Genomic DNA, 21,988 nt, shown 5'->3' on the forward strand with positions numbered 1-21,988 from the left:
TCACAAATCTTCCCTGCAGTGACTTATTCTTATTGGCAGTATGATGAGAAAGTGAGAATTAATTGTTTTTTCTGGTGTTTTGTTTAAGGGTGAACTTGCGGTGTGCCTTGACAGAGCCCTTTTATTTCTTACGGGATTTTGTTTGAACAACTAAATGGGGAATACGTGCAAGAGGGGAATATATAGATGTGGGAAAAATATGGCCTTAAGGACTGGGTTCTATGGGGAGGGATATATGAAACAAAAAAGTTAATCTTCCCCAGTCTTGTTCCCAGAACTTTCTGTGGTTTTGCTTGTCAGTGCAAAATACTTGCCTTGTTAGTTCTTTTCCTTGGGCACAGGAATTGGGATGAGTGAGACTTAGGCACTTTCTGGAATTTGCGTGTTAAAAGGAGGTACACTGTTTAGCATGGAACAGTTTTCTGGCTTTTATTACTCTGAAATAGAGGCTCAGCATGCAAAAGTAGCTGAAATATAGGTAATGTTCACATTTCTGAACTAACTATTGTGGACAGATCTGAAAAAATGTGTGTATTGAAGATGCCCCCCTAGCCCTGCAGTGTTAAGACCCTGTAAAATTATCATTAACTGACATGCAGTCTGTAGCTTTAGTTAGGCCAATGCTTTATTGTTGGTGTCACTAAGGTCAGGATGAAACGTTAAGTTTCTCTTCCTTTGAGATTCTTGTGTAGTCTGTAGGCGTAACACTTAATTTCTTTTTACTTCTGTTCTGCTCTGTTCATGCGAGACCTCATTCTCTCTTTTTAGATAATTTAGAGTATAGTGATACTTAAAACAGAGCATATGCCTAGATACTTCTTATCCCTAAGATAACAACATCAAGCTAATTGCTTGTGAAAACTTTGTTTGACTGTAGTTTTAAGGACACCATGGTGATTTTTTTAGACAGTAGAGTTCTTCTCATACCATAGAATTCTTTGAAGTTTTGTTCTTACTCTAGTTCACCAAGAACTAATTCTCATTGTTAACATGCTTTCTCTTTTCAGGTCAGTAAGATTAGCCTTGTGGATCTAGCGGGGAGTGAGCGAGCTGATTCAACTGGTGCTAAAGGAACCCGATTAAAGGTATTAGAGCACTGATGTATGGGGAAAGAAATGGAAGTGTGTGCACTCTGCTTGACAAATGTGGAGTCTCTGCTTGACAAAAAATAAGGAAAAGAAAGGATTGCTATTATAAGTATGGAAAAAATAGTTGCAAAACTGAAGACTTATTTCCCCCCCCCCCCCCCCCTCTGATCATGGATGTGACATTTGGGTCACTTAGCCTACTAAAAGTTCATGGTTGAACAATTTTAATTACTGTATAATACTGGATTCTGTTTTCTCAGGAAGGAGCAAATATAAACAAGTCTCTCACAACTCTGGGCAAAGTTATTTCAGCATTGGCCGAAGTGGTAAGTACAGCATTTAATTACCTGCAACAACCTTTCCATAGCTAGTAAAACTGAGACAGTAAAACCCATGGAGTACAGCAGAATCATTCACTGTTCTTGGCCTAGCATTAGGGCTGAGAAGCCAAATTGGCTGGGTGTATTTTGATAGATGAATAGTGTTGATAGTATTCTGTGAATGTCATGCAGGCTGGTAGAAAGTTTATTTGTCGATAGATTGAAGCATTGGTTTATTTAGCTGTGAAGAAGTCTTGCAAAAGAAGCCTGCATTTGTGTAGAAGACATGTTCATGTAGCAAGCTTTTAGTTCTGCAAAGCAGTAATTTTATTTTTATTTGAAAGAATAATTTTAGAAAACTAACTACAGCTTTATTGTGAAAAATTTCAGAAATACCAGTGTAGTAATTTGATTATCACTGGCTTTTTTTGCACTGGCAAGACTTAATTATGTGTTGAGTTGAGTGAGCATATGTCGATCCAAACATAATGTTGTAGGGTTAGAAAAGTGCTTTGTCTTTTACTTTTATACTCAACTACTATTAAAAAAAAAAACAGGTGAATTATTGCTGTTCCTTTTAAAAGTGAGTTCTCAACAGCCTGGACAAGTTGAATATACTTAAGTGCTTTTTAGATTTTTTTTTTTTTTTTTTTCCTCGTAATGAAAACTATTGTCATTCATTGGGCTTCTCAAGAAAAGAAAATACTGTGCAAGATAACATGGAAATTATGCATAAAGCTCTGTTAAGAAGCTTATCTTGTCTCTTCTTCCTCTTTCTTTAATGCTTTCAATTTAGGATAACTGTACCAACAAGGTATGATGGCCTGAGTAGTAGTGGATGTTGTATTTTTTGCCTGAGTGTAAGATTTTATTCTCTTCACTTTGGAATCAAAGAGCAGGGATCGTTTATGCCAAGGCTTTGAGAAATTCCTGTGACTATAAATTATAGTCGTGAAGCGTGAGAATTATCAGTACTAAAATTTTAAAATGTTCTACAGTTGGGTATAAATTAATGAAAAGTACACATTTAGGTATGTATTTAGGAATATTCTTTTTTTACACCCCTGCTCCTGATTTGGTGACTTACCTTGGGAATACTTACTTTTAGTAGGGATAACTTTGTCTTTGCTTTCATGCTTCTACTCTCCGTGCTTTTTTTCTTCACCCCATATGATGGATTGTAGGTGATAGTCAGTTCTAGTTTTCAGCTTTAGCATCTGGTGCTTACCTGCCCTTAGTAATTTTACTTGTCTGTTGTAAGGTTACTCAGCTTTGGCAAGGGACATCAGAACTATTGCAAGACTAACTCTCACATTTTAAGCACCTCTTGAGTGTTAAAAGGAGTTCCTCACAAATTATAATCAGGCCTTTTATTGCAAAGCCGTATCTTGAGTTAAATATTGTGCGGAATTAAACTTTTGGCATCTCTTGAAGCAAGATGTTTACCTACTAACTATTTCTGTAAGTAAACGGATGACCCAAGATTCACATTCTGTTATAGAGCTTTTGAAGTTAACTGTTGTTTCTTTTAGACCAAATAAAGAAGCTAGGGAAAACCTTTACAATCAAATTTGGAGGGAAGTCTACCAAAGGTGCTGAGAAGGCCCTCTTCTCTTGGGTGGAAGTTCTACATTTGTCACTACTGATTTTGGGAGAAAGTACTTAAATAATTGGGCACCTGTCTTGTGGCCTTGTGCTTTGGTTAGGAGTAGTCTCTATAAAGTTTTTGTCTTTTTAAAATTTTTTAAACAAAAATAAAACCACACAAAACCCCCCTAAAACTACCTCCTTTCTACTCGTACTTCTAATTTCAGTGTCCAAGTACTTCCATCTTTTCTGTCCTCAAGCTTCCTAACAACTGCTTACAGAAACACAGGAAGACTGGGTAGTTGTCCTTTCACATATGCACCTGTATCTCTGTAGCTGTGGAATCTCCTGTAATGGACTTTTGACTGCTCTGAAGAGCTGTAACTTTTCTAGCAAAGGAAAATTGAATCTTCTCCTGAACCAGTAGTTTACTGCTTAAATGCTCTTGGAATGGTGTTAGAACGCAGAATTTAAATGTCAGAAAGATATTCTTCGTACACAGAAAAACCCTTCTGAAGGTAGTGCTTCAAGGGAATTCTCTGGACTGTTTATCATCATCTGTTTAGATGTCTGAATACGTTGCATGTTATCTAATATCAAACTCAATAATCACTTGTACAACTGAGGATGAGCTACCCCTCTGTTTAGATAGTATATGTGTATGCTGTCATGGTTCTTTTAATACCTATACTGTGATTTTTGTGTCTTAAATATGAATTTTCCATTTGATGTCTATTTTTCAGTAGTGTGTTCTTTCTTTCTAGAGTAAAAAAAAGAAGAAGACAGACTTTATACCGTACAGGGATTCTGTACTAACATGGCTTCTTCGAGAAAATCTAGGTATGGCTGATTTGTCTGTGCCAATATCGTAAAAAATTCTCAGTAAATTTTCTGACTGCTTTTAACTCACTTCACTTACATTTGTATCAAATATAAAGTTAAATATTTCTAGTAGTCAAATGTGAGTCATATAGTTCTACCCTTTGTTAAAGTTACAGCTCTCTTTCCTATGATTTTTGTGTGTTCCTTAGTAATGTAGAATATAATTGAATTCTATAATTTATTGAAAATACTGATATTTAGTAGGTAATTAGCGCCTAGATTGTGCACTATAGTTTCATCTAAAATCTTGCCTGTCCATTATAGGTGGTAACTCCAGAACTGCAATGGTTGCTGCTTTGAGTCCGGCAGACATAAACTACGATGAAACTTTGAGCACTTTAAGGTACTTTCTTTTACCTGAGATGGATATGGGTAGCTGTTAGCTCTAATGGCCACATTTTATCCTTCAAACCTTTGGGTTATTATACTTTGAGAAAATCTGTGGGGAAGAAGACTCTATACTGCAAGAACTCAATTATCTTGAAAGAGGGAAACCAATCTATTGTGTGTGAATAGGGAACTAGGGATTTATTGCCTGCTCTTAACTTGAAAAATCAAACTCATCTTATGTTTGTATGTTCTTTTCCAGTGTGGTCCCTAAAATTGAGCATATTAGTCAAGCTGAGGCTTCAAAGCACTGAGTAAAGAAAAAAGAAAAAAAACATGTCTGTTGTACATATGATGCACCTTGTTAATCCATCTTGAATAGGACTTGTCTTTTTTGCAGCAATACCCTCTGTTAAGTAAGAATTCAAAAGCATGATTGAATATAATCTAGGGTTCTCTTCTGACATACAGCTGCAAGCGAAATGTCTCCTATATTGCTTCATTCCTGTGTTGCAGATAAGTACTTATATGTTTATTATAAGGTTTTATTTTTTTGGTGTGGTTCCAGATATGCTGATCGTGCAAAACAGATCAAATGCAATGCTGTTATCAATGAAGATCCCAATGCCAAGCTGGTGCGTGAGCTGAAGGAGGAGGTGACAAGGCTTAAGGATCTCCTGCGTGCCCAAGGGCTGGGAGATATTATTGACAGTAAGTGGATTAAACAGACTTTACCAGCTTGAAGTTGGCCTCTCTTATGGAGGACAGAGAACTGGGCCTGCAAGAGAAATGGGTTTAAAACATGGAAGTTAAATGTAGGTGCTGATATTAAATTTTGAACATGGTTTTAGAAATGGTAGCCTCTTCTGTCTTTAAACAACCCATCCTAGGTTTGTCTGTAGAGTTGACAGGCCACCTTCAAACTTCAAGGAAAAACATGGAGATTGAGTTTCCTATTACTGTAGAAATAATTTTTTTTGTAATAGAACTTACACATTCAAGTTTTGCCCTGGTGAGTTATGGAGGGCTTTTTGTCTGGCTGCCAATAAAAGGAGGATAGTTGTGATACAGAAACTTGATTTCAGACTGAGAAAGAAAGCATCTTTTCTTCCTCCTTAAAGGGTTAAGGTTATTAGTTGTTACCTGGCTTCAATGCCATCCTTGCTCAGAAAAGAAAATGGTGGATAATTCCTGTTAGGCAATGTCCTGAGTGACAAACCATTTGTCATCTCAAAATAACTAGCTATGAAACAGCTGCTTGTGAATAAATAATGAATTCTTTTGGGGCAAGATTTTGAGTTAGGTTGGCAGAGCAGTGTTGTACTGATTTGCTTTGCCAGCAACCTCTTAAAGCACCAGAACAAACTTGTGCCTGAATTATTTCCTTGTCTTCATTCCAAACAAGGCAAATAACTAAAATTTAGCTGCTACATTCTTTTATAATATGAACAGTGATTTCATCCCTAGTGAAGGAGATGCCCATCAAAATGCAGAATGTATTCCAGTGGATTAAAAGATTCTTTGACTTAAAAAAAAAAAAAAAGTGTTGCACCAGTTTCTGATTTGTCAGAGCTTATTTGCCTGTGAAGCAGAAGTCCTGACTTAGCCACAGACTGCTTAAAGATGTGTAAAATGTATTTACCTTTTTGTTTGCTTGTTTTCAAGAGAATGGGGCCAGAAGACAATGAAATGCAGGTGTTTTCATGCTTGGTACAGTCTGTGTTTTTTGGTTCTAAATCAAAACTGAAAAAACTATGTGTTACTGAAAATTGTTTTGTTTCTTTAAACATCAAGTAGTATTCTCTTCCCTTCCTGTGTCGCTGGTGAACCTTCAATTTTGATCCTTCTTGTATTTTCCCTCCTGCTTCCTTTCAGTTGATCCAATGGGAGATGAATACTCTGGAAGTGGAGGCAAATGTGTGTATTGTGTGGTTCTCTTTTTAACCTGCTTTCTCTGGGTCAGCTTTTAACTGAGCTTTGCATGCCAGCATTTCTCACAGGGAAATCCCAGACAGAACACTCACTGTGGAATGCAATGCAGTTTCATGGAAACTAGCTTAACCAGCATTTCTTAGAGTGAGTCGACAGTCAAAAAAAAAGTGCAAAGTTTAAACTGCAACATATGTTCGTTGCTTGCTTTCTGGCAGAATATAGAAGGGAGAGTGGTAATTCTTTAGTCTGTTTTCACGACGGCCAACAGTTTAGATTCGAACTAGTAAACCTTTTTCTCAAATCTTTCTCAAGTTAGTCACTTGAAACAGCTTGTGCTCACCTAGCTTCATGGCCTTTTAACATCTCTTTTCCACCTAGAAATATTAGTTTTAAATGTGTCAAATGATAACTCAAGATGAAATGTTACCAGTTCCTCCTGGGGACTGAGATTTACTTATTTTGCATAGTATCTTTAAAAAAAAAAAAAAAAAAGTTGGACATCTTATACTGATGAAAGTCTCTTATTTGAGCTCAAATACTTGGTTGCAGATGATTAACTTTATGGGGTTAAAAACAGTCAGCAAGTAGCATTTTATTTCTGTTTTACTGTTTGCTTCTATGTAAGGGAAATACAGGTAGTCCATTGCAAGAGAAATGTATTCTATGTAAATGTTGGGTTAGTAGACTTTTTAAACTCTTTCAGTCAGTCTTCTTCACCCTCACTCAAACAATATCAACTGGAAGAGATCTGTCTGAAATTTCCTAAAATTAAAGCTACTGGTGGTGTAAAGACTCATCCTGGCCTTGTCTTACGTTCTGATGCTGCTTCCAGCGTGTGCGTATGTCATCCGTGTGAGAGCTGCAGCCTCCAGGAGAAGCGTGCATGATGTTGAGGGTTTTGGTTCTCTGTGGTCACAGCAACTGTGAAAGCTATTGCAAATGCCACTTCCTTTCTCTTCAGGAGTGCATGTGTCTATTGGCCTTTCGAGACTTCATCCTCCCTGCTCTGTCATGCCTGCTTTCCTCATCCTGATGGCATTCCCCTTCCTTAACCTGCTTTTCTTCTGTTAAACTTCCACCCCTGCTTCCTGTATTTGCAGATGGTGGTTTTCAAACTGACCTGATCAGCTTCATGAGGCTGAAACAGCAGGCTGAACCTGCAGAGAGCTAGGGCATGAGGCTGACAATAGCAGAATTGTTCAGGATAGGAGTAGAGGAGATGTAGGAGGACAGGGAAATTTATGCAATGTCTGGGTGAGCATCTTGTTTTTGTAAGTGTGAAGCCCTTGTTTATAACTTGCAAGGTCTGACTTGACCTGTTTCTTTCCTAAGGATACTTTAAAGGATTTTTTTTTTTTAATAGAATTTAAAACTATATAAATTATTAAAACTGAGCTATTTAGTTGTCTGATATTTCCATGTTAAAAGGTTGGGTTGGGGTTTTTTTTTGTGTGTGTGATTATTCTGAGGATATGGTTTACAGACATATCTGAAAAGCTAAGTTAGATTAAAATAAATTGCTTTTGGATATTCGTTCTTAAATCATTCATACACCTTTCCCTTGTTTTCTGTCTTTTCAAGGAAGCATCTTTCAGGCCTCCAGGTTTTCAGGCTACAAAAGCTGCCTTGTTAAATTTGGGTTTGTTTTTTTTTAAGGCCTTCCTCATCTAAACTAAGACCAAAAAGCTTTAAAGCACCTTCTGAAGTATGAGAGCCTTATCAGATATTTCACCGATCAGGTATCTTAGATTTCCATTTTTCAGATAAGGAGGGTCAAGAAGTAAGATAATGATGTTATTGTGAACTTGTGCTCTCTTCTCCCTGTCATGAACTGACAGGTGATTTACATACTCTCCTGTGAGAATTTAAGGAGGGGTAGTTCTTTGTCCTTGTCTGGGTGGTTCAGCAGCAGAACCACTGTTGCGTTAAAGATTTACTTAATCGTCATTTTAGATTAAAGGAGTCTGTAAGAGAATGTTTTGCTGAGTTTAAGGCATTGGTGTCTATTCAGACTTCAGCCCAAAAGGTCATTAATCTCATGAGGAACTGAATCTGCTCCTGGTGTGAGCTCCACAGTGCTCAGTTTAGTGTTCAGTCAGGAACAGGATGGTTTATTTTTTTTGGCAAGTGTATAATTTATTATTTCAAGCTTTTTTGATCAAAATGGTTTATGATGCGGTCCTTACTAATAATCCTCAGGGTCTGAACTGAGTTATGTTATGGGTACTAATGTTAAAGGATTTGTTTCAGAACTGCCATCTAAAAATTACAAAACTTGTCTTGTTGCTGCTTAAATGCTTTCCTCTTACACTGGTATTTCCTTCCTTTCCTTTTTCCTCTTCCTTCCCTCTTCCTGTTTTCCTTTTTCCCATTTTTCTGCCTTCCCTTTGTCTGTGTGTCTCTCTCCCAGATTTGAAAGATTTTCAGAACAATAAACATAGATACTTGCTAGCCTCCGAGAATCAACGTCCTGGCAATTTTTCCACAGCCTCCATGGGGTCCCTCACTGCATCTCCATCCTCCTGCTCTCTCAGTAGTCAGGTGGGCTTAACATCTGTGTCCAGTATACAGGAAAGAATCATGTCAACACCTGGAGGAGAAGAGGCAATTGAACGACTGAAGGTAGGTATCGCTGTAGATTAAGGAACTATTATTTTGGTCTTTTCCAAGGCTAAATAGCAGTGAACCCAGGAGAACTTTCCTTCGTAAACGTATCCAGTCTGCTACTGTTTCTGTAGGAAGTTGTCGGAAACCCACTTGTACCTTAAAAAGGGCACTTTACTGCGTTGGGCTAGAAACTGGATTCATGCACAGCGTTTCCTGTTAGGATTATTTAAGTTTAATTGTAGCCTGAAGCTACAACTAAATTATAAATGAAAATCTTGATTCTTGTTTACAGGTCCTCTGATGCAGTGGTAATTATGGAAAATTTGATCATAAGTATAGACTTCAGGAGGCCTGGTCGGCACTAGTGTGGACAAAGTCTGACTAGCAAATGCACTCAGCTTTCAGAAAACCAAATTACCCCATAGTTGAAAAAAGGAGGAAGAATAATCCTGCCACTGTTGTATTTGCCCAGCCCCCACAGATTAAAATGTGAAGCACACAGAATAGCATGCTTTATCCAGACAATAGCGGCCTTGTCCCAATTCTGCATAGAATTGAACCGCATCAGAAGTGCATTACAGTGAAGTATTTCTTAATTTTTATGAAAGCCCCCCCAGTCTCCATGGGTGGATGAGTGGGGAGAGCTGGCTGTGTTGAATCTATGCTTCATTCTCATGTCTTGTCCATGAGACACTGCCACAGGGATTGGAATGGGCTGGAACACACTGCATATCCCTTTCCTACTGGAAACCTGCTGTTGCCATGGAAATAACAGTGTGGTCTCTGCAGTTCCTTGGCATCCAGTTACTGAATGATGTCTGTAAATCAGATTTTAAAAAAAAAAATTGAAAAAAGGAAAAAAAAATTAGGTGGTTCAAATTAAAGTTTGACTGTGCTTAGATAAGAAGTTGTCTTTTTTTCTCGGCTTGCCTTCAAAGCTATTTACCCTTTTAAAAATTAAGGAAGACAACTTAGAGTTTTGAAGTGCTGAGAGTATTTTTTATATCCAAAATTAATTTGAGGTCTAGAACTGAGCAAAAACTTTAGTTGCTTTGTGTATTATGTAAAGAACTTTGAGAAGAATTGTAAAACAGCTTCTGGGATTTTCACACAGGAATCTGAGAAGATCATTGCAGAGCTGAATGAAACATGGGAAGAGAAGCTGAGGAAAACTGAGGCCATTAGGATGGAAAGGTCAGGAACCAGAAGTGCTGTAGATGTGGACAGTCTCTAGAAAACGGAGAAGTGTGGAAAATTTAAAATGCAGCTCTGTTCAGAAGCAATGGAACAGCAGAATAGTGCTTAGTGATAATTCTGCTGACCTTTGTGTTACATATAACAATAGGGGCAACGCTGAGAGAAAGCCGTATTCTTTCCTATGTTTTCTACAGTTAAAATGTTTACTGTTGTAATTCAGGTAACATCCTAAGCTGCTACGTTGGCTTCTGCTGTGAAGCAGCTCTTCCGCCTTCCATCATTCTCTTGCATTCCAAAAATTCTGGCCCTAAAGTTAAGCAGAAAAGATTAAGTTTTCAGTACCAGCGTATCTAAAATTATGAAACAGCTCCAGCTTTCCAGCTTTGGTTTGAATTGTGTCTTAGAGCAACAAGACAGATGCTTAATAATTGTCAGAAAGTGGGTGCAACCAAACAGAGCATTACTTATTAGACTACTAAAAACTTACAAAATATGTAAGGGGATTAAAGTCATGAGAGGTATATGAAGAAAGTGGAGAGAGATTGATTATTCACTGACAGAGCTAAGGGACTTTAAGGCTAACAAGTGATTTGAAACAAATAGAAGGTTCTCACAATACATAGGTAAGCTGTGGAAGTCTTTACTGCAGGATGTTGATGATGCTAAGAGTTGAAATAATAAAACATGACAAAACCTCAAAAAACAACAACAGAAACACTTTGCATAGCTGTTTAAAAGAAATGCCACCATTAATTCTGGAAATTCCTAAGCAAGAAGTTAGGAGACTGTGAGAATACTTTGGGGAAAATATCAGTGTTTGCTATGTTCTTATTCTTCTGTGTTGGTGTCACTGTTGTGCTTTGTCAAAGCCAAGAATACTGCGTTACATGAACAGTTTCACCCAATACAATCCTTTTTATGTCTTAAGAAGGAGATAGTACTTTCTGTATTAGCTCAGGAAGAGCCAGTTAAGTCTTTGTAAATTAATGAATAGTGGTAGCTCCTTTTACCTAAATTAAATATTTAAATTTAGAACAGACTTTAACCTTCCTTAAAGAAGCACTGAATGTAATGTCCTAAAATGTTCTTACCTTGTGATACATTATTGTGCTAAAATGCAGTTAAATCTCTCAGATTTTTGCTATTGACGTTCTGCAGGCCTATAAACTCTAGGACTGAAGTTTAGAAACTTGCCCTGTTGTGTTATGAGGTGGTGACAGTCCTGGCTGTATGGTCAGTGGATAGGCTGGTTGAAAGTCTAATGTATTTCATTACATGGCTTTCATTAGACTTTATTTTGTCTAAGAAGCCTAAAATATGATATAAGTATCTTGCTTTTCTCTTTCAGGGAGGCATTGTTGGCAGAAATGGGAGTTGCCATTCGGGAAGATGGAGGAACACTGGGAGTCTTCTCACCTAAAAAGGTAGATAAAATTGATAACTATTGCATCATGTCTCCAAAAGGCTGATCAGCCTGGGAGGAGAGGGTAATGCGGGAGCTACCGTTCACACAAGGGCTTGTATTCATATAAGATACAGAAGAACGTGAGGTTTGAACCGTTAACGTTAAGTTCCTTTTACAATATCTTTTTGGAAATAACTTCAGTGCTAGAATCTATTAAAACAGTCTACATCTAAGGATTATTTTGCCCATAATAATGAAGTTGGATGCTGTTCCTCATGCAAGTGGTCCAAGATAGTACTTAATGCTCTTAGGGAGCTGCGGAAAGAATTGCCTGTGGTAGCTTGCACTGGTTGTTGAAGTAGGGAAGCATGTGCTAGCCTAATACAATGATGAAATAGGAGCAGCGTGAAAAGTTCATGGGGAGACTTCTGCTATCAAAAAATGGTTGAACTTCTTTGTACCTTCCTTTAGAAAAATCTGTTCTGCAAGAAGTGTTTGCAGCTCCTTGCGTATTTGTTGATTCGGTAGCAACTCAGAAGTGCTGCCTCTTAGATTGTTGTTGCCATTTTGTGCAGTAGCTGTGTGTGACCTTCAGGTACTCTATCTCTTCTTCTTTGAGATACCCAGAAAAGTTTAAAGTCTTGTTTAGGTGCTGTTCCTTGAATTTGTTTGTTAATCCTTTTTCCCCTCGGAAAAAGGGGTTGTAATCTATGAACCACTGAACATAGGGGATGCAGGAGAATATTTCTTTCAGTACATGTCGATAGTTCTATTTTCTGAAATTTGAAAGCAGCACAACTGTACAGGAAAAGGGCATAAATCAGTGCTATAAATATAAAATGACCAAGTTAGTAAAGAAGCTATCTATGCAGTTCAAGCAGAATTATTGAAGAAATACAAGGAAAAGAATGTACTTTCTTGTATCTCAAAAATCTTCGAACAGGGAGCACAGGGTAATATTTTAGCCTGAAACTTGCATGTGCAAGTGTGGAACAAACTTGATCTAAGGTTAAACGAGGACCTATCTAGAGGCATTCTACAGAAATATAGGACAGCAGAACTGCTTAAAACGTTTAATCCTTCGCTTAAAGTAGTGTTAGACTGTTACATTTGGAGTAGGTAGAACTCTGGTTTGCTTTTGGTATCTACTCCAAAAGTGCCGAAGGTTTGTGAAGACGCTAATTCATTGAGTGTTCTTTACATTTCTTTCTCTTACGTTATGGATCCTCATCTCCTTTTAGATTTTCCCTCAGAGGCCCTCAGCTCTTTTTGATGACTCTTTTGGTGCATTTTCAGCCGATCAGGTTTGTGTATAAATGCCATCTGGATTAAGTAGTTGCTTTGGTAATAGATAGCATTTATTTTTACCCATATAGGATTTATTAGGAGAAGTAAAACTCTTGAGCTAGTCCTGTCTGCTTCTGTTTCTTGCTATCCTTGCACTTCAGTTTCATTAGTTCTCCTTCTAGTAACTGTGGCTGCTGTTGTGAAAATTTAGGAGATGTAGATAGCAAATGTGAAGTTGTTTTTTTTTTTTTTTTAATAAAGACTTTACACTTCTGAGGTACCAGTATCTAATCATATGCTACTAAGGCAGCACCGTGTTTTTACCAGGTGAGCTGTAAATTGAACTCTGTAAGGTAAATTTTACCCACTTCATGAATTAAAAGGTGTCATATTGTGCAATCGTTGCTGTATCTACCAGTTTTGCCTTTAATGGCAAGAAACTTCTTGAAATGGATTGTGGAAGTTTGATTGCTTGTGCTGTTGTCAAAGATGGGAGCAGGGAAGATCCTTCAGCTCATGCTTGAGGAATGCTGTACAGGAGAAAGCTGAAGACGTAACTGTCTGTGGATGAATAATAGATCTCGGAATGAGTGAATAGTTGTTTTTTTCTAGCGTCATCTTTCAAATTGTTGAGCTTTATTTCTTACAAAGCTCCCTGTTGCCTGTGAAAGACACGTTCAGACTTCGATTTAACATAGTAAATCAACTCAGATGCTAAAACATGTATGTATAGGGTACAGCATTATTTTCAAAGTACCCAAGTGGTACAAGTCACAGTGGTGTTACAACAGTTGACTGCGCCTGGGATTTGGTTTCTCTCCAGTTTTCTCTTGATTTAAGAGCTTTATACAGCTCCAAATGTTGATTTGAATGCAGTGAATAGTGATGACAGCATGGGACATCTTCGGCTGTTGTTTTAGGTGCCCCCTATATTTTTAGGGGTGAAAAAGGTGTCTTGTTTTTTCCCCCTTTCTGTCTTTATAGTTAAGTCTTCCATTGGGCAACTGACAAACAGACTTCTTCATTCAAAGACAAATTTCATTCTGAACATCCAGTAATTTTTGAGCTTTTGTAAACTGGGTGCTGTTAACATCTCTCTTGAGTAAACTTTTTTGCAGCTAGAATAAGTTGATGGAAGTAATGTTCCCAAGGAATCTTAGCCAAACTTATTTCCTTTTGCTAAATTTATTCTATTTGAGGGTAGCAAAGGGACAAGTGGCTTATTAAAGTTTTATTTCTCTTTTATCATCTTTATTCTTTAATTCTGTTTAACCATTTTTGCCTTTTCTTTTGTGCTTGTGCTTACTGCTATCTCACTGGCTAGATTTTCACACCAAGGCCTTGTGACTTGTTTGCTGATTCCAATGGGGTTTTTTCACCAAAGAAGGTTGGTTTAGTACCTGTAGTGGATTTAAATTTAGAAGAACTTTAGATGAAGAGTTGTTTAGCTGTTTGTATCAGACAACGTTGGTAGTTTTAGATTTTCTTTTGACATTAACAGACTTTGCCAAATGATCACCTGACCTGTATTGCCCGAGAAAAGCCAAAGTTGATTCCACATGGATTTCAAAATTTTACTGAAGAAACCTTTTCTGCTGTTGGACTTCCCTTATCAAACTTTACGGAGACTTCACAAGGAATCTTTTTTTCCCCCCCTGGCTGAAGCCTTTATTCCCTCTATTGATTGATATTTCAGATAACTAAGCAATCTAAGCTGTATTTCTGCTGTTACTTCGTGATGCTCTTCAGTACTGCAAGAGGTTATATTTGAAAAAATGCATTATGGAATAACCTCGGTATACATAGCAAAACTGCTGGAGTAATATACATCCTCCACAGCTGTGGGAAGAAGCCTGAAAGTACGTCTTCAGTTCTTCATTAACTTTTCTTTTTTTTTCTTTCAGACTCCTCATCTTGTAAACCTTAATGAAGATCCACTCATGTCTGAATGTCTGCTTTACTACATCAAAGATGGTATTACTAGGTGAGGCTTGGTGCTAATACATTCTGAAGTCTGCTTCTTTGCTTGCTTAAATCCCCATGCTGGAGACACCGTAAATAATAATTGTGCCTGGAGCTATTCAACTTGCAGGTACAAATGAAGCATGAGATTGCTGTAGGTGGAAAAAAGTACAGAAATGCATTCTCTTTTAAGTTGATTTTGTGCTTTAAAAGTAATGTGTTCAGTCACTCAGCTTTATAAGAAGTTCGTTACTACACCTGGGCAGTAAAAGAAAGCATGATATCTCTTTTAAGATACAGGAAAACAGAAGTAATAAAACTTATGGAGGATGTTGATGGGCTGAGGATTGAAAACCATAGTACTTGATAAAAGCAACCAGAATATGGGCGAGCGTTCACTTTATTATTTAAATAAACTGTTATCCATGCCTCTGCACAATTAATGTATTCTGCATTCACATATATGAGATGAAATTTAATTGCCAGATTTGGAATTTAAAACACCTTTTATTTCAAAGCTTGTTGTCAAGACATCTGGAAGAAGATAGGTAGGCTTTGTTATCTTTGGAGCACTAAGCCGTGTTTGGTTGCTTAGTTTGTATATTCCTGGGGAACAAATGGAGAAGAGTACCCAAACAGGTGCTGTTGTATGGTACTACTCTAATATGCGTTGGACCTACTGAAAAGAATATCAGACTTGTAGAGAATTTAGCACAGAGTGATGAGAACAGCTTTGGGCTTAAGAAATCATTATAAGTTTGGAGCCTAGCTAGCTGACATCAGAAATGTGTGGAATAATAAGTAGAGCAAGAAGTTCATAAACATTAGGATTGAAAATGAAGTTGTCCGTATCTAGAATTGCTCAAGTATTTGAGTTCGGAATGGACAGAAATCCTCATGCTCCAGGGATACAGCCAGCCTCTCACTGTCTGGAAGCTGGATGAAACTGCTTGTGGCATCAAAGGATTCAGCTGGAGTCTCCTGAGCCATTTTTGCTTCTTTGTTAAAGTGCAGATGGTGATTATTGGGAGGGATGATCACTATATGCCAGCTGAAATGGACCACTGGAAGTTCCTGTCGCTTTTTCTTTTTTTCCTTCTGCATTCCTTTGCTAAAGGGAGAAGGGGGTACACAAGAGGGGAGGAAACGCATTAAATCCAGAAGTGTTTAACATTTCAATTCTCTCTTTAAATAACATGTTTTAAGAGAGAGAAAACTTCTCTCTCTCTCTCTTTTTTTTTTTTTTTTTTTTTTTTTTTTTTTTTTTCAGAGCTAAGCACTAGTTCAAACCTTTTAAACTTGAAGGATAGTCTTAATAGTTTAGACTTTTTTTTCCTGGATATTTCTGGGATGTATTGTCCTACACAGAGTTGTAGAAACTGTCTGATTTGCTCTTGAAATATCTTCTGTTGGACCCAGGGTTGGCCAAGCTGATGCTGAGCGAAGGCAAGACATTGTATTGAGCGGGGCTCATATCAAAGAAGAACACTGTATCTTTCGAAGTGAGAGGAACAACAATGGTGAAGGTAAAAAAACCGACTTCTCCTAGCAAAGTGTTGCTGAATCTTTCACTCCTCACTTGATAGTTGGCCAGGGAATACTGGTATTTGAAAGTTTCTCTTACCTCAGGAAAACCATCAGCTTTGACTCACTGTTTTCTTGAGTCTTAGGGGAAAATTTGTTTAAGTGATAATAGCTTCAAATTGCAAGCTGCACTCAGTAGAAGAGTTAAGTTCTGATCTTGGTTAACTATAAACATGAAAATTCAAACAGAAAAAAATAATAATAATTTCCAACTGCAATATGGAGATGTCAGTAGTATTGATTTTCTCATGGGGCTTTCTTTTTTTTAACCAGCCATGGTATCAAGGATTGATTCACTTGTATCTTTTTTTTTTTTTATGACGTTAATAGGAAGATAGGCAGAAAATGAGAGGCCTCTAGGGTTTGCACACTTCTGTTTCTATACAGCGCTCTCTAAAGTCTCATTTGTCGATATTGTTTTCTTCATAGTTATTGTTACCTTGGAGCCTTGTGAACGATCAGAAACCTATGTTAATGGCAAGAGGGTTGTACAGCCCGTGCAGTTGCGCTCAGGTAAGAACTGTTAGAACAGATTTTTTTGTAGACTCTCCATCTAAGAATTGTCCATGTGTGACACTTGCATCATATGTAGAGAATGCTGGGTGCTGTGAAGACAGCAGTGTTACCCTTTTGGGGTGTAGCTTTTAAACAGAAGTTGGTACCATTCTTCTCTTGGCAGCAGTTCGTTTTCTTTCGTTCTTTGCTGCACTAGCTGTAAGTGTCCTTAAATATTCACTGCCACGCAGCATCCTGCTTGTCCTTCTGCTTACACTGATATTATTCAAATACATTCTTGCCCAAGCCTATTGCCCTTGGCAGTCTCAGTGAGACAGAGCAGACAGACTGCCAGTTGCTGATGGAAAATTCCCGGTTTCCTGGCAAAGCTAAGATATGACCCTCTGCAGGAGTACAAGAGCTTCTCTTTGCTCTCATTAGATTTCCCACTCAGTCCCCTACATTCCTTTAGAAAGGCATGTGGGAGAAGAATTAGAGAGGAGGGAATGAGTTCCCTAAATTATGGATTTTAACCTATCTCTTTCAAGCTATGATGCTTTCTGTGTCCCTCCCCCGTTTTTCCACTGGTAAAAAAACAAAAACAGAAAAAACCCCACCTCAGAATTATGTGCACCGAGTTATAAGTGAGTATTTTCATGGAACCAAGTGTACTGACTTCAGCATAAGTCTGGACAATGAAGAACAGTTTTTACTGTTCTGTGCCTGCATATGGCTCATATTGAATACCAGGACTTTATCGTTTAGTAATTACTTTCTTTTTAAAAACAGTAGGTATTTTTCCTTTTCTTCTGCATCTAGATAATTGAGTTACTAGAAGAATATAGACATGGTCTCTGACATCTTTAAGAGCCTGCATTTTAGTAATATATTGATAAGGACAATTTCGTTACTTTGGAGGCCTATTTACTAGAATGCCTTTTTAAAATTTTAACTACATTAATATGCTCTCTGGACAGTTTTACTGTCTTCCGTCAAGCACATGTCTCGGGCTTTGTGGATATCTGATATCTCTAGGATTTAGCTGAACGACTTGACAATATTAGATTTCTTCAGCTCTTTTGACATTCGTGTAAAAAAAGCTGTAAAATCCTTCCATAAATCCCACTGATTAGAACTCCAATAAAATCAATACATATAAGCCACATTTTAAAGAAAAGTAAGCAGCATGCAATCCAGTGTTTGAAGTTAGGCTTTTCCAAGCTGAAAATTCTGCTGAAGCGGCTTTTGCCCATGTTTTGGCACTGTCACTGGAGTAGAGGAATGGGATTTAGTGACGTGTTTTATTTACTGCAACTGTTGGTCAATCTCCAAGTTTGTCATTTAATTTTTGATAAACTCTGCTGGCATATTAGATTGGGCCCCTGAGGATGATGTCGTCCTCTATGAGCACTGCTTCTGTGCAAACCAGGCTTTTTTTTTTTTTTTTTTTTCTTGTCACCTAGATGACTTGAATATATACAGAAATCTTCATAGGGTAATCTTATTTGTCCTGTTGGGTGACAGCATGGGATGAGTCATTCAGTGATGTTTTTCAGTGGTTTTGGAATCCTTACCTGAAAGAGTTAACTTCTCTTCCTTTTTTTAGGAAATCGTATCATCATGGGTAAAAATCATGTCTTCAGATTCAACCATCCAGAGCAAGCACGAGCAGAAAGAGAGAAAACACCGTCAGCTGAGACTCCCTCTGAGCCAGTTGACTGGACATTTGCTCAGAGGGAGCTTCTGGAGAAGCAGGGCATTGACATGAAGCAGGAGATGGAGAAAAGGTAACAAAATTACTCAATTTCTACCTGAAATGAGGGGTCATCAGCTGTAGGTTATTTGGGTGGTGTCCATGCAAAACCTAAAGCTAGGCTCTGCCACATACCATCTCTGCTCCCTATGTGAAAGTTCAGAAAGCTTCCTCGCTAATTTACTTAAGTGTTTTGGTGCTCTAGCTCCTTCAAAAATCACAGGTAAGCACCTGCCACTAACCCCAGAGACCTTTGGTGAAGGACTGAACTACAACTTACAGGAAGTTTCACTTCTATAGTACTATAATAGACTAATAAGAGTTCCTTTTAAGTGGAATGACTTTTACTCTTGCCACTGTAATTCAGTGGGCTGTGTGTGTAGAGTAACACCAACATGAAAATAATGACATCTTTGGCTGCTTCTCTTCTTTTGTTCATCTTCAGATTACAAGAAATGGAGATTTTGTATAAGAAGGAGAAGGAGGAAGCTGATCTCTTGTTGGAGCAGCAAAGGCTGGTATGTGTCCTTGCTTCAGATTAACTATACCTTTGGCAAACAGTAATTCCTGTCCTTGCTTATCTGAAAGTTTAGGAAACCTGCTTGGGTTGTCTGCACAATGCAGTTCTCCCTTTGCTTTCAAATACTTTGTCTACAGTGAATTATTGTCAGTGTGAGTGAGCTCCTTCATGTTAATTCAGAGATTGTAATTGACAATGAAGTGGCTTTAATCAGTTCTTGTTGGGACAGGTTGGATTTCTTGCAACTTAACCTGAAAGAAGGGCATTTCTATGCTCTGTGTTTTTTGAAGTTCCTTTTCCGTAGTCTAAACAGCTACTTCTTGGGATGTTTGCCTTTATTTTTGTCTTGGATCACCAGAACATACTAATTTTGTGCTGCCAAAGAGATTCCTGGAACATTGATACGCTTAGGGTTTTTTGAATGATGTCTGAAAATGTTGCTGCATTGTGCATGTTTTAACCCTTCTCCCTCCCCCTGCATGGAGTTCCTTGTAAGGGTCTTAATGGTACACATGCCGATGGTGGGGTTATGACTAGGGAGCAGTGTGCAAAGGGAATGCTAACTCATTCAGAACAATTGGAATTCCACCATTCCACCTATTTCTTAAATAGGAAGTGTGATAAAATAAGTCTGATATAGGAAGACTTCAGTCTTCTCACAACAGATATCTTCTGAAGTGCATTACAAATAGAAATGCATGCAGGCTTCAAGCACCCTGTGAGTTTTAAAAACAAGACCAAGCCCAGAAATGAAATCTAGATTTCCTTAAGAAACCGGAGTCTCCTGATTCTGCTTTAACTACATTGGGCTGTCTTTTAGCCAGAACGCAAATGTAGTTGTCCCTGAATTCTATTAAAAATTTCAAAATCATGATTCATTTATTTGTAGGATTAGTTTGAGACCACTGAAAACTGTGGATTAAATGCATGCTGGGTTTTAAACTGTAAAACTCTTCCCCTTCTCGCAAAAGCAGAAGGGAGCAGAGTATTGTGGCTTCCACAGGTAGAAGCTACATCATTTTTTTATTTATATTATATACTTAGACTTCTGCATCTCTCATCACAAGGGACTAATTTCTTGGATGGAGAGGAGTGGTTACAGACTTTGAACCAAAGCAAGACGTAGTTCAGAAAGAAAGTTAAGATGTGACTAATGTAATGTTCTATCTCTGCAATTTTATAGTTAAAATTTGTGTAGCTGAAAGTAGTACAGCAAAAATCAGTTCAATGTGAAAAGAAAAATAGTTTGAGTATCGAGTAAGTTTTGGCTATGTGTCAAAGGAGATGCAATTAATGGAATTCCCTCCCTTAAATTTTAGCTGACAGGCGTAAGCTAAGCTATTGTATGAATTAAAGATGTGGGAATTGGCTGTCTGGGGAGCTGCTTCAAATAAGGCTGCATTTATAAAAGTGTTGTGAAGGGAATTTGTTTCCCTGTATACTTAAGATTAAGGGAAGGTTCTTTAGATAGTGGGTTGTTTAATACTGTAATAAAGTTGCTGATTTCTTTAAGCTTGTTTTGACTTTGCTGATTTCAATTAGTGGACAAAGGTGGAAGACTATCCTATGTGCATTAGCAATGTAATCCCTGAAGGACACTTTTCCTAGTTGTAAGGGATCATATCAAATGAGATCATTGGTCTGTTAAGCAGTACCCTGCTTATCACAATGCTTAATAAGAATATTTCAGATGACAGCAAAACTTCTTGACACATCTCATTTCTGTGTCACTGTATGCAGAGTCTGAAATGGGCAGGATTAATGCATTCATACAACAGTAGCTGAATAATGACTGGGAAATCTGGGAATGCATTTCAGCTTGTGTACCTTAAAAGTATTTACATTGCTGCAATATCTAGCTGCAATATCAGGTTCTCTAACTTACTGCTATGTAAGATTGATATTGAAATATAAATATTCTTGTTCTAAATTGGGGTATAATCTTGGATATAAGAAGCTGGCTAATCATGTTTACCAGATTGTTTTGGTTTTGTGCTGAGATTCCAACCAATTTGGGTATTTATTTGTTAGATGTGCTATACAAAAAAGGTAAATAATAGCTCTTGTCCCCCAGAATTTACAACTAATAGATATTTGCCTTGCTAGTGTTACTAGGGAATATAAATAATCATTCTCCATTTTACAAATTGAATGTGAAGATGTGTTTAATAGAGCTAAAATTGTCTTCCTGGTTTTCTTGGTCATAATGCCTTTGCAGTGACCCCTCACTATTAGAATGTGGATGTATACCTATATTAATTGGTGTGGTTAACCACTGAGTGCACCCAGGACAATGACCACATCGTGTCTCTGAATCACCCTTTTTATACACAAGGCATGCTTTACCCATAAGTAGTAATATGGTAATTTTGTAACCGTAAGTCACAAGTTCCACAGGCTTATTCTTAATGTTTGAGTAGTTTGTGTTTTGCCTTTCTGGACGTAACCTTGAATGTGTAGATTGTACAGCATCTTCCTCCAGGGCACCTTTTGTTTTCACTGCAATATGCAGTTTGTTAGACGCTATTTCCTTAGGCCACAAATTTTGTTGGCTGTAAACTCACAAAGAGTTTATGTTCTGTTTCTAAACCAGTGTTTTGCTTATATTTTGGCCTAAAGTAGGAGAAGTTGGTTCTCTAGTACTATTCTTAAATATTTAAAAATACATAAGGTCACAAAAAGCTCAAATAATGTGAATCTTAGGCTATGGAGCTTGACCATAGGGCAGAACAGTATTTCTTCTACTCCCTTTCATCATTCCCAAAACAAATTATATTGTATTCCCCATTCTTCGTGGTCTTCTACCCGAAGTCTTAAGTCTAGGAACCTGTGGTTCTGAGTCAATGACCTGGGTTTCCTTTGGTTTTAGAATAACTGGCTGTTATTGTTCCTGATTTCTCATGTATTATAATTCTCTATGTGAAAAATAGGGACATTAGATAGAGGTTCATTAGAGACCGACTGCTGTGTTTTATTGACAATGTTTGGATCATAATAATACATAGGACTTTTTGTTTGTTAAAGAGATGTCTTAAATTAATA

The 21,988-nt window shown here is 37.6% G+C and overlaps 1 protein-coding gene across 4 annotated transcripts in view; it reads left to right on the forward strand.

Moving 5' to 3' along the window:
- The window catches only part of KIF1B (kinesin family member 1B), a 97,988-nt gene that overhangs the window by 30,141 nt on the left and 45,859 nt on the right, over positions 1 to 21,988 (forward strand). For all 4 annotated transcript variants that reach the window (XR_014230084.1, XM_082329159.1, XM_082329160.1 and 1 more), the window contains exons 8-20: positions 1,008 to 1,085; positions 1,349 to 1,414; positions 3,760 to 3,835; positions 4,142 to 4,220; positions 4,773 to 4,915; positions 8,625 to 8,758; positions 9,858 to 9,937; positions 11,289 to 11,364; positions 14,537 to 14,616; positions 16,014 to 16,120; positions 16,608 to 16,691; positions 18,280 to 18,460; positions 18,872 to 18,944. Coding sequence is in view for 3 of the 4 variants with exons in the window: in XM_082329159.1 (XP_082185285.1) it covers positions 1,008 to 1,085; positions 1,349 to 1,414; positions 3,760 to 3,835; positions 4,142 to 4,220; positions 4,773 to 4,915; positions 8,625 to 8,758; positions 9,858 to 9,937; positions 11,289 to 11,364; positions 14,537 to 14,616; positions 16,014 to 16,120; positions 16,608 to 16,691; positions 18,280 to 18,460; positions 18,872 to 18,944 (1,257 nt within the window). In the remaining variant the exon portion in view is untranslated. The remainder of the gene's footprint in view (positions 1 to 1,007; positions 1,086 to 1,348; positions 1,415 to 3,759; positions 3,836 to 4,141; positions 4,221 to 4,772; positions 4,916 to 8,624; positions 8,759 to 9,857; positions 9,938 to 11,288; positions 11,365 to 14,536; positions 14,617 to 16,013; positions 16,121 to 16,607; positions 16,692 to 18,279; positions 18,461 to 18,871; positions 18,945 to 21,988) is intronic.

This window comes from Platalea leucorodia (assembly GCF_965183815.1).
Source record: "Platalea leucorodia genome assembly, chromosome: 17".
Taxonomy (NCBI): domain Eukaryota; kingdom Metazoa; phylum Chordata; class Aves; order Pelecaniformes; family Threskiornithidae; genus Platalea; species Platalea leucorodia.